Below are 12,566 nucleotides of genomic sequence, written 5' to 3' on the forward strand. Positions count from 1 at the left end.
TTCGACTTCCCTACCATCCACTCTGTTGAGGCCTTTCAACATTCAGTAAGTTTCAATGAGATTCCCCCCTCATTCTTCTGCATTCCAGTGAGTACAGGCCCAGAGCCATCAAACGCTCTTCATATGATAAGTCTTTCAATCATTTCCTGAACCTCCTTTGAACCCCCTCCAGTGTCAGCACATCCTTTCTCAGATGAGGGGCCCAAAACTGCTCACAGTATTCCAGGTGAGCCCTCACCCGTGTCTTATAAAGCTTCAACGTTACATCCTTGCTTGTATATTTTACTCCAGTTGAAATGAATGCGAACATTGCATTTGCCTTCCCCACCATTGACTCAACCTGCAAATTAACCTTTAGGGAATCCTGCATTAAGACCCCCAAGTCCTTTTGCACCTCTGATTTTTGAATTTTCTCTCCATTTGGAAAATAATGTACACTTTCATTTCTTCTACCAAAATGCATGACCATACACTTCTCGACACTGCATTCCATCTGCCATTTCTTGACCTTTCTCCTTTGCCCATTCACCTAATCTGTCTAAGTCCTTCTGTAGCCCCTCCGCTTACTCAAAACTACCTGTGCTTCTACCTATTTTCGTATCATCTGCAGACTTAGCCACAAAGCCATCAATTCCGTCATCCAAATCGTTGACCTATGACTTAAATGGAAACAGTTCCAACACCGAACCCTGCGGAACTCCTCTTGTAACCAGCAGCCAACCAGAAAGGCTTCCTTTGTTCCCACTTTTTGCCTCCTGCCGATCAGCCAATGCTCTATCCATGCTAGTATCTTTCTTGTCAAGTTAAGAGCCATGGGCTCTTAACTTGTTAAGCAGCCTCAGGCATGGCACCTTGTTAAAGGCCTTCTGAAAATCAAAGTATACAACATCCATTGATTCTCCTTGTCTATCCTGCTTGTTCAAAGAATTCCAAGGTATTTGTAAGGCAAATTTTTCCGTTAAGGAAACCATACTGACTGTGGCCTATTTTGTCATGTGAATCCAAATACCTCGAAACCATACTCTTAACAATTGTCTCCAACTTCTTCCCAACCACTGAGGTCAGACTAACTGGCCTGTAATTTTTTTTCCTGCCTGTCTTCCTTCTTGAAGAGTGGAGTGACATTTGCAATTTTCAAGTCCTCCAAAACCATGCCAGACTTTATTGATTCTTGAATGATCATTACTAATGCCTCCACAATTTCTTCAGCCGCCTTCTCCTTCAGAACCCTGGGTTGTACACCTTCAGCTCCAGGTGACTTATCTATTTTCAGACCTTTCAGTTTCCCAAGTAGCTTCTCCCTAGTAATGGCAACTTCACTTACTTTTGCCCCCTGACACTCAAACTTCCGGCATACTGCTAGTGTCTTCCACAGTGACGGCTGGTCCAAAATATTTATTCAGTTCATCCAGCGTTTTCTTGGGTAAATTGGGTAAACAATTGTTCCATGGTTCTTCACTTTGCTTTCTTATCCTTCACTCTCCCCACCCCCCCACCCCAGAGAGGTCAACAGTCCCAAATCCTAATTAATTCTGTCTTTGTTTTAGCCTGTCTCATTGTCCTTATGATGTCCCTTGGCTTGAAATGAATGGTACAAGCTGAATGCACACTAAAATGTTGACTGTCTATTTCTCACAGTAGATTGCTGCCAGACCTGTTGAGTTCCTATAGCTTTGGGTCCAGATTATTGAGCTTTTTCTGTAGTTTCAGTTGTGCTGAATCTGTCTCCCATTTACAGAAAGGACATTGGAACAGTAGGGAACGCAGAAATGACTTTAAAGGAGGTTCACACTGTCAGGAGAGACAACGGATGGAGCTATATTCTCTAGAAAGGGGGAAGCTGAGAGGCATTTCTGATAATGGAAGGGGTTGATAACAAGGGTGTGGTTATCACGTTTCTGTTCAGAGGCCAGAATTGGAGATCACCTGTGTATGAGGTTAAGAACACAAGGAAAGAGAAGCAGGAGTAGGCCAAATGGTTCCTTAAACCTGGCCTATCATTAGTATGATTGTGGCTGATATCCTCTCGACATCATCTTTCCTTTGCCAATTCCTCAATATTTCAAAACTGTATATATTTACTGTCTTAAATACACCCAATGATTTAGCCTCCACAACCATTCTGGAGTAGAAAATTTCAGAGATTAACCATGCTCTATAAAAATAAATTCCTATACGCCTTGACTCTATTTTATCCCCGTTGGTTCAGTCCCATCCTGCCTATATCTATGACACTTCACACACTCTTGATCTCTTCAAGTTCTCTGGCCCTGATTGGATTGTTTTCGCTATGGATGTGCAGTCTCTGTACACCACTATCCCCTATCAGGGGAAGCTCTCTGCTTCTTCCTGGACAGCAGACCCAACCGGTTCCCCTCCACCATCACTCTCCTCCATCTATCGGAACTGGTCCTCATCCTCAATATTTTCTGCGGCTCCTCCCACTTCCTTCAAACCCAGAGTGTAGCCACGGGCACTCATGTGGGTCCCAGCTATGCCTGCCTTTTCATTGATTACCTGGAACAGTCTATGTTCCAAGACCACACTGACATTGCTCCCCAAATCGTATGCTACATTGGTGAGTACATTGGTGCTGCTTCCTGCATCCATGCTGAGCTTGTCAATTTTATCAACTTTTCCTCAAACTTCCATCCTGCTCTCAAATTTACTTGGTCCATTTTTGACACCACTCTCTCCTTTCTTGATCTCTCTGTCTCCATCTCTGGAGACGGTCCATCTCCTGGTATCTTTTATGAACCCACTGACTCCCACAGCCATCTTGACTATACCTGTTCCACCCTGTCACTCGCAAAAATGCCATTCCCTTTTCTCAGTTCCTCTGTCTCTGCCGCATCTATTCTCAGAATGAGACTTTCATTCCAGAACAACTGAGATGTCCTCCACCTTCAAGGAAAGAGGCTTCCCTTCCTCACCATCAGCACTGCCCTCACCCACATCACTTCCATTTTGCACCCTTCTGTGCCTTCACCCCATCCTCCTGCTGCCACATCAGGGGTAAGGTTCCTCTCTCCTCACCTACCACCCCACAGGCCTCCGCATCTAGCACAAAATTATCCTAACTTCCGCCATCTCCATCGGGATCCCACCACCAAGTAGGGATGGCTCCCTACGCAACTCCCTTGTCGACACGTCCCTCCCCACTGATCTTCCTCCTAGTACTTGTCATTGCAAGTGGAGCAAGTGCCACACCTGTCCCTATATCACCTTCCTCAGTACCATTCAGGGCCCCTAACAGTCCTTCCAGGTGAGGTGACACTTCACCGTGAGTCTGTTGGGATAATCTACTGTATCCGGTGCTCACGGTGTGGCTTTCTGTATATCAGTGAGACACGGCGTAGATTAGGAGACTGCTTCGTCGAGCACCTTCGCTCTACTCCCCACAAAAAGTGTGATTTCCTGGTGGCTACCAATTTTAATTCCACTTCCCATTCCCATTCCGACATTCCAGTCCATGGCCTCCTCTACTGCCACAATGAAGCTACGCTCCGGCTGGAGGAGCAACACCTGGGTAGCTTCCAACCTGATGGCATGAACATTGATTTCTTAAACTACTTGTTATTGCCCCCTTCCCCCTTCACCGTTCCCTATTCTTGTTTCCCTGTCACAACTTCTTACCTGCCCTTCACCTCCCTCTTGTGCTACTCCCTTCTTCCCTTTCTTCTATGGTGTCCTGTCCTCTGCTATTAGATTCCTCCTTCTCCAGCCCTTTATCTCTTCACCAATCAACTTCCCAGCCCTCTACCTCACCCCCTCCTCCCCTACTGGTTCCACCTATCACCTGCAACCTTGTACTACTTCGTCCCCTCCTTCACCTTCTTATTCTGTCTTCTTCCCTCTCCCTTTCCAGTCTTGATGAAGGGTCTCGGCCCGAAACATCGTCTGTTTATTCTCATCCATAAAAGCTGCCTGATCTGCTGAACTCCTCTGGCACATTGTACGTGGTTCTCTATAACTACTACTCATCTCTCAATCTTGAAATTCTCCCACTAGTGGAAATATCTCAACATCTACTGTCATGGCCCCTTTAGAATCTTTGTATTATTTCAAAAAGATCACCCTTCAGACTTCAAAAAATGTATTGTAGATGTGACTTCACTTGCTTGTGGAAGGGAAGCTTTTGTCCGAGGAATTAGCCTAATGGACCTCCCTTAGACTACTATCTTTTGCTGGTACAATAAGGAGGCCAGAATTGTGCACATTAACTGTACTCGCTAATGAAGCATTTGGAAGAAATTTCTTTGCCCAAAGCATGACTAGAATGTGGAGCTGGTTATCAGGAATGAGTGAGGCAAGTAATGGAGATGCACTTAACTGAAGCAGTAAAAGCACTTGAGGGAGGGAAAGTAAGAGTTTATGATGCAATGAGATGAAGAAAGATAGGAAGGGAAGCTGTAGAGCAGATACACCATTTTAAGATGGCAATAATATCTGCTTTAATGCCACTTTCCTCTTTCTCTCTGGATGTATCCAATAAAATGATTACTGAATTCATTAGTGGAAGCATTGTTAAGGAGGTCTGAGAATATTGTGGCAGACAGCAGCTTCCTCCTCGGATGCTTGGATGGCAATTCGTCCTTCATTTTGCATTCTTGTCTTCAGACTACAGAAGAAGAATGGGAAGCAAACAGCACCAGTAGCCACAGCAACAGTTTCCATGGTTCACAGTGTTCCAGAATTGATGGTGAGCTCTGAGGTGAGTTCAGTGGAATTAAAGTCCAGTGTTTCTGTTCTATATCACTGTCTTGCCTTTCTTGATCTCTCTTTTTAGTTTATCTCCTACTGCCGTCGCTCTTGCTGGTGTCTTTTTAGAACAGTCTTCAAATTAATCTCCTTTCTATGAATTTCTTGTTTCTGTTCCCTACTCCAGTAGGTGGCACTGTCATGAGTACCTGACCTATTATCAGTAGGTGGTGCTGTCGCTTGGTAATTGCACAGCATTGAGGCTCTCTGTTCCAGTTGACGTTTGAGATTGCAATAATTGGCATGTTTATTTATCCAAGTAATTTGCAAATAAAAATATCTTCCCTGCATCGTTCCCAGCGTAGTTTATTCCTTGCTGTATTTCCTTCAGTCCTTTTGAAAGTCTTGCTCAATTTTTGTATTCACTGCTGCAGAGTTTCTGGCAGTGTTTTCATTTCTGCTCCTTTCTCTTTTGCATCCTTCCGCAGACAGATTTGTTGGAAACAATGCCTGGTGCTTAACAGGTTATGTTATGAAGATAGGCTGTAAAGCAAAGGTTGTGTTTCTATTGATTATGCAGCAGTAGTGTGAAATAAAGAGTAAGAACTCACCACCTTAAAATGAAAGATGTGCCATTTAGAGTGAATCAGAAAGCACTTTGATTCCCCCAGAGGTGAGAGTAGAAGACAACAACCAGCTATTTGATATGCCGGATTTAATAGGAATTTTGAAACCGTTAGACTTGCATGGTTGTGGATATCAATTGATGTCAAGATAAAGATTAAACTGTAGGATGGATTGAAATCATTGAGTAACCTATCCTGATTCTTTTTCCAACAGCACTTGGCTTATTTTGCCCTTAAGGTCTTCCATATTTCATACCAGCCATGAAATATATTCCTGTTCGGTTAGAGTTGATCTGTTTTAAGCCGTTCCATTGTTGCAGTGATCTGTGTACTACTTCACAATGTACCACGTTGATATATATGGTGAAGGGAGTTAACTTAACAGTGAAAGTTGGACAGGATAGTTGTGCTACACATTACTGCTCCTTCTGACATTCTCAAGTGCTCGGCAATCACTGAAGTGTTTATGGATTACACAATGCCACACTCCTGCTCGAAGGAGGAAGTATGGATCTGTCTCAGACTAGTGTATCGAATGGCCTCATTCTGCACAGTGCCTTTTTTCTGTAATTCAAAGAGCAGAAAAAGGTTGATGTGGAAGACTGATGGCAAAACTCTCTTGGAACACTGAATCTCTTCATTTCTCAGGAAATGCCTGTTAAATGTATGAAGAGATTGAATAGTCAATAGTTGAGTTTAATAGTTGAATTTATTGTCGTATGCATAAATGCATGTATGCACAGATGCGATGAAAATCTTACCTGCAGCAGCATCACAGGTGCATAGCATCATATAATCAGCATTCACAAGAAAAACATAAATTAAACAAAATTAACCCATTTTTACAAGAACACAATTAGAGCAAAAAAAAATCCATTGTAGTTCCAAGTAATCAAAGTGGTCATAGTGTTGTAATGATTAGGGTTGTGCTAGTTGGTTGAAGGGAAGTAGCTGTTCTTGAACATGGTGGTGTGGGACTTCAGGCTTCTGTCCAACATCCAATGGTACCTGCAAGAAGATGGTGGGGATCTTTGATAGCTGTTCCCACCTTGATGCAGTACCTCCTGTAGATACTGCTAATGTGGGGAGAGGTGTTCCCGTTATGTATTGAATTGGACAAACCAGAGAAAATATGTCCAGTTATAGGGTGTCCAAAACATGTGGGCGTAAATTTAAGACAATTGCTGTTAAGTCAAAAACCCTAGAGCAGGGGTTCCCCAACTATTTTATGTCATGGGCCAATACTGTTAAGCAAGGGGTGCATGGACCCCAGGTTGGGAACCTCTGCTCTGAGGGAAGTTCTTTGCCCAGAAAATGGTGAGAATATGGGTGTCATTTAGTTGAGGCATTTACCAGGGACTTTTAACAGAGGGAGAAAAGAATAGAAAAATATTCCGATGTTAGAATTGGAGGAGGCTTATATAGAGAGTAAAGTCAGTCATAGATATGGAGATTGAAAGGCATTTTATTGTGCTGCAAAGTTGTTTCTCTGTACATGTTACATTAACATGGGTATAGATTTTTAAAAAGATCTTTGTTTTACACCCCCACCACACCCTGCCCCGCCTTATCACCTCTACCTCACAGCAAGCTGAGCAATTGGGTCGAGAGGATCAGCAGTGGCTACATAAGAACCGGAAGCTAGTGTTGATGGTGGATCTGGATCAGACCTTAATCCATACAACAGAGCAGCTGTGCCAGAAAATGTCCAACAAGGTGAGTTCTTTCTGAGTGTACATAAACCCAGGAAGAATAAAGGAATGGTGAATAAAGGGAGAGGGGAGGGAAAGATGTGGTGGGATCCCGTTGGAGGTGGCGGAAGTTTCAGAGAATTATGTGCTGGACACAGGCTGGAAATGGATAGTCAACATTTCAGGTGAAGACGCTTCATCAGGATCTGCTGAGTACTTCCAGCAGCTTGGTTTATTCTCCATCTTGGCTGTTTGTACTCTGTCTGATGCTCTCAGGTAATTGCAAATAGTCCTGCTGTTTTGTATTGATACTGAAGTTGTGATCTAACAGGCAGGGCACATTTTTAAAGCAGAAATCTTGCTGAGGGGTTTAGGAGTAATGTGGGAAATGCTGACAGAAGTCATTGGCCGCTGTAAAATCATGCCAAGGGAAGTGATTAGAAGTCTGCTGACCAGTCACTGGTTTAGAAAAGGTGGAAGCATACCTTTGTTTGGGGTTAGTAACAAAGAAAAGTTGGAATAAGGTGTAGAATAGTTATTTTTCTTGTTGTTTAACTTTCCTATGCTAGTTTATGATTTTAATATATATCTATGTGTAATTGTTCAGTAAATGTTCCAGAAATTGTATTGATGATTTTATAGTTTTCCAGAAGCTTCTCAGCTTTTCTGCAGCAGATGTCACATCACTTAGGTTAGTTGTTTTCACTGGGATGTTGTTTACTTCTAGTCTGGGTATGAGATGACTACAGCTTTTTCTTGATACTTAATAAAGTGGCAGTAACCACCAATGTTATGCCTCATTCTGGACTTCTGAAGAGCCTCCGGATCAAAAGCGCCAGATCCAGCAATGGCATTGATCCAATTATTAACACTCTGTTCTCTCAGTCAGGATGAATAGCTGGAGGTTTCAGCACAGACTGACAGGCGTTGTGGTCCTGAGGGAATGCTGCATTGTTGGGAATGTCAGCTCATAGCTGATATGTGAAACTGAAGACCCTTCTGCTCTTGTGGAGAAATACCTTGGACCCTAAGGCACTATTTTGGCAAAGAGTAGAAATGTGCGTCTTGGCCACAATCAACAGAGCAATCCCTTGCCATTATTGTGATCAGTTGGTGAGAGCTTACTGAGCACAAATACACTACTGCGTGTCATACATTACAACACTGACGGTTAATTATAGTGTCTCCTTAAAGCTGTTTTGTGCCCAGTATTAAGTCTGCTCTGTAAGTCCCTTGGCAAGCCCTTTCATGAATATCCAGTTAGTCAGAAGCTGTGTGGCCAGTGCAGAACACACCTTTTGCCCAGTCTTATGAGTTGTTTAATGGGCGATGGTTGGTTTTATGGTGCATGTGATCCGTGATTTGGTGTTTGCAGTTTATACGCGATCTAAAAATTGATTGTGGACGTGTCTGTTCGTTTAGAGTTTAATTGTGCTGTTTTCTGTTATTGCTTGCAGGGAATTTTTCACTTCCAGCTAGGCAGAGGAGAGCCAATGCTGCATACACGCCTGAGACCGCACTGTAAAGAGTTTTTAGAAAAAATAGCAAAACTCTACGAGCTACACGTGTTCACCTTTGGGAGCAGACTGTACGCACACACCATTGCAGGTATGTAGGAAAAAGTAGACAACAGCTTCTAACTTCTCGAGTAGCATCAAAACTTGGTAATATTTAAAAAAAACTGATTTGTTAACAGGATGTTGCAGGCGAGACATTGTCCACCACTGGTTACCACCTGAATTAAATTTTGGAAGTCGATCAAGGGTCAGCGGGTAGGGGGTCACATTGGCCAGACCAGATTAGAAGGGGAATTCCTCTACTCTTTCAGTCCAGGTGAAGGGTCTTTAATGTCCATTTTCCTTCTCGGATGCTGCCTGTAGCTTTTTGTTGCTTGAGATTCCAGTATTTGCAATCTCTTGTGTGTCACGACCTCTCACATACCCAGTTTGGCCACTGCTCTCTTCAGGTCCTGTCCAATGGTAAGGCCCAATGATGCTCCCTCCTTGACCCTTATAACCTTGAGTGGGGCTTGAGCCGATACTACTGTTTGTGCCGATTTTAGCTAGTGTTCAATATGGTGGGAGAGGGGGTGGATCTGTTGCCATTTGCCTCTGAGAATTGGGACACCTTTGTGTGTAAACACAAGATTTTGTTGTGTGTGATACTAATGGAACGTGTCCTGTTGTGTTACACAGATTCCAGTTGTTTCCCTTGTTTGGAAGTGAACTTGTAACATTTAAGTTCATCCAAAGGAGTCTGGTTAAATATAGAGATCAGTGTTGGAACCCGAAAAGCTAGAGAAACTCAAATGGTCACGTGGCATCTAAGGGGAGAAATGTGCAATCAGTGTTTTATTTTTGGTTGAGACCCTTCATTGGTCTGAAAGATAGAGGGGAAATAACTTATATACTGCCTGACCTACTGATTTCCTCCAGCTTTTTGTGTGTTGCTTCACATGACAACATCTGCAATCTCTTATGTCTGCAAGGTTAGAATTTGGTGTAGAATTGTGAAGCATTTCATTATCTGTTCTTAATAGCAGCACCCAATAGTAAATTTTCATTTAGTTGCTTTACATGAAGTGATAAGTTTGGAAATTCTCACATTGGGGAGGATGTCTTTGTGTGGTCACTTAATTTACTGGCCTATAGTCATGTCTAGGAACTGTGGCAATTCTCATTCGTACCGTTCCACTTCCATACAAGACAGCATCTGGCCCTAAACCATCGACGTTAGTTGCGGAGCCCGGAGGGTGACTTTCATTCTGAAGCATGCATCACTTTGGACTCCTGGTTCAGAATAGAGACTCCTACCTGGTGACGAATTGTTAGATTTTAGTAAGATGATAACATTTTGGCCCACCAAGCTTTTGTCAAGGCTACCCTTCAAGACTGATTCACTTTGGAGAACAAATTCCTTAACAAATAACTGAAGAAAATTTGTAAACTTTAATGAAACCTCTTAGTTTGAAAACATCACAACTGAATTATTAAAGCCAAGATTATTAAAGATTATGGGATTGGGATTGATCGAAGGTATAGTAGCATGATCTAATTCAGTGGCAGATGAGACATCAGGTGTTGAGTGGCCTTATCCTATTTTGTTTGAATGAAGACACTACCACTCCATAATAATAACTGACTTCACAAAGTTATAGAGGCAACCTGTGATACATTTTAACCCCATTACCTCTAGAATGTGCAGAACTGTGCTGTTTCATCCCTTGACAAAATTAGTTTTACTTAAAAGTAAATTGAAACTCTCTTGGAAGGGCATGTCCTTCTTTTTCTATTTGAATATTTCCAATTTTTCCGAGGAAGTTCATTTTGGACAGTGATCCACCTTTGAGATTAAGTTCCGAGAGTGATAGTAATTAAAGTGTTAAGTTTCATAGAGATGGGAACATATTTACAAAGCTGAACACCACAATAAAAGACTTCTATTTCTGTTGCCTCTTTCACAACCAAGGATTGCCCAAATGTTCTTTAACTGTCAAAGTACTACTTTGGGTCTTTTCGTTGGTTTAAAGTGAGAAGCCTTTTTGTCAGTTACACCCAGCAAGTTTGTGCAGGTAACAGTTAATCGATGGATATTGTGATGATGCTGCTGTTTGTGCTACTACTTCACGGCTCCAGTGACCCAGGTTTGATCCTGTCCTCTGTGCAGTCTGTTTGGAGTTTGTATGTTCTTGTAAGTTCATGTACTTACAGCAGTTTTCTCCCGCGCCCTGGTAGATTAACTGGCTGCAGTAAATTTAATCTAGTGTAGGAAGGGGGAGGCAAGAGAAGTTGGGGCAGTTGAGAGCAATGTGAGAGAAAATAAGTTATGGGAGTCAAGTAGGAGAATGGTAAGGCTCAGAGATGTTACAGAATTGAAGAACCAAATAGTCTTCGCTGATAGAACTCACGCTGATTTGAATGTACTCTATATTACATTGACTGTTCTATTTATTATAAATTATAAATTACTATGATTGCACATGGCACATTTAGATGGAGACGTAACAAAGATTTTTACTCCTCATGTATGTGAGGGATGTAAGAAATAAAGTCAATTCAATTTCAACTCTCCTGTGTCATAACGAAATAAGTGAGAATAGACAACTAATCTGTTTAGTTGATTTGGATCCGAACTCATTGGTACCACTGTCACCTGAGTTTACTTACTCAATTGTTCTCCATCTGTTGCCTGTGCAGGTAGTGCAGATACCTTGCTTAGTGCAGATAGTGTCAATAACAACTTTCATTTACATGATACCTCTGGTACTGTCATATTTGGCTACATGACAGATGCATGGCTCCTACAGCAAAGTTCTGTCTCACACTCCAGTGACATGGTTCAATCCTGCTGTCTGCCTGGAGATTGCTTGCAATCCTAATGACTGGGTTTTCCTTGAGGTGCTCTGGTGTCCTACCACATCCAAAAGACGTGTGGTTTGGTAAGTTACTTGGAATTGTAAGTTTTAGGTGAGTGACAGAATCAGGGAGGGGTTGTAGATGGACTTGATAATGTGGGGAGAATAAAATTGGGATTAATATAGAATTAGTGCTAATTACTCCAGTGGTGCATTCGTTGCTCCAGCTTCCAGCATCTGCAGTCTCTTGTGTTTCTTGCATATGCGTGGTTGATAATCATTGTGGCAAAGAGCCTATTTCTCTGCTTGTATCCTGGGGGCGTGATGGGGAGGTTGTGTTCAAATTGTCGTCAGTCATTGTTTTCCCCAAACACCTATAGGTCATACGTTGTCACAAGGAGACACTGGAGCAGGTGACTATGAGCTGGTTGGAATCATAGGTCTTAAGGAACAATTTAGTATACTGGAGGTAGGTTCATGGAGGGGAAATTAAAAATTTAATCAAGCAGTCAAGTTACAGTTCATTTTTAAACCTCAGTGATCTATTGCAAGTCAATCTAACGATTCTGCTATGGAAAGAGTTGCAGGCAGCAGATGCTCTGATTTTGGAGTAGCTTCGTGAATTCAGCTATCTAAAAGCATTTGTTTGGTAAATAGTTAACGATGGTTTTTGTGCAACCCAAGGCAGTTTGATGGTTCTCTGCAAGAACCCATGTGAGTTGCTGAGAAAATTGGTTGTGTAGTCACTGTGAATCGTATTGCAACGGAAATTTTACTGTGTATGTAAAATATCCAGAATTTTTTTTTGTCTAAGTTTGTGGTAACTTTCAGTGTAACATTGCCATCCAAGAACTCACCCTCCCACCCAAAATGAATGCAATCACATCTGAGTTGTGACCCAGCCCACACTGAGGAACAGATATTACACAGGGAGATGTCAAAGCATTTTCATGGTTGGATGAATATTTTGTCTTTGTGATGATGTTTACTAGCAAGTGCTAGGAATAATTCTGCTGTTCATTAATTTGTTCTTTCATTTCCTCATTACACAAGGTCTTTCTTTTTGTTCTCTTTTCTCCTTTTTGTTCTTTCTTCCCCTCCCTGAATCATTTGTTCCTTAAAAACACATTGTGCCCGCAATATTTCGGGGTTCTGATAAGGTCAAAATCTTGAAATAGGTGCTGTGTGGTCTGC

The 12,566-nt window shown here is 42.2% G+C and overlaps 1 protein-coding gene across 3 annotated transcripts in view; it reads left to right on the plus strand.

Annotated features, from left to right (window-relative positions):
• ctdp1 (CTD (carboxy-terminal domain, RNA polymerase II, polypeptide A) phosphatase, subunit 1) overlaps nucleotides 1-12,566 on the plus strand; it is a 353,744-nt gene that overhangs the window by 33,654 nt on the left and 307,524 nt on the right. For all 3 annotated transcript variants that reach the window (XM_072261691.1, XM_072261682.1, XM_072261671.1), the window contains exons 3-5: nucleotides 4,621-4,714; nucleotides 6,915-7,043; nucleotides 8,476-8,626. In XM_072261691.1, the coding sequence (XP_072117792.1) occupies nucleotides 4,621-4,714; nucleotides 6,915-7,043; nucleotides 8,476-8,626 (374 nt within the window). The remainder of the gene's footprint in view (nucleotides 1-4,620; nucleotides 4,715-6,914; nucleotides 7,044-8,475; nucleotides 8,627-12,566) is intronic.

Source organism: Mobula birostris, chromosome 1 (assembly GCF_030028105.1).
Source record: "Mobula birostris isolate sMobBir1 chromosome 1, sMobBir1.hap1, whole genome shotgun sequence".
In the NCBI taxonomy this organism is placed as follows: Eukaryota; Metazoa; Chordata; class Chondrichthyes; order Myliobatiformes; family Myliobatidae; genus Mobula; species Mobula birostris.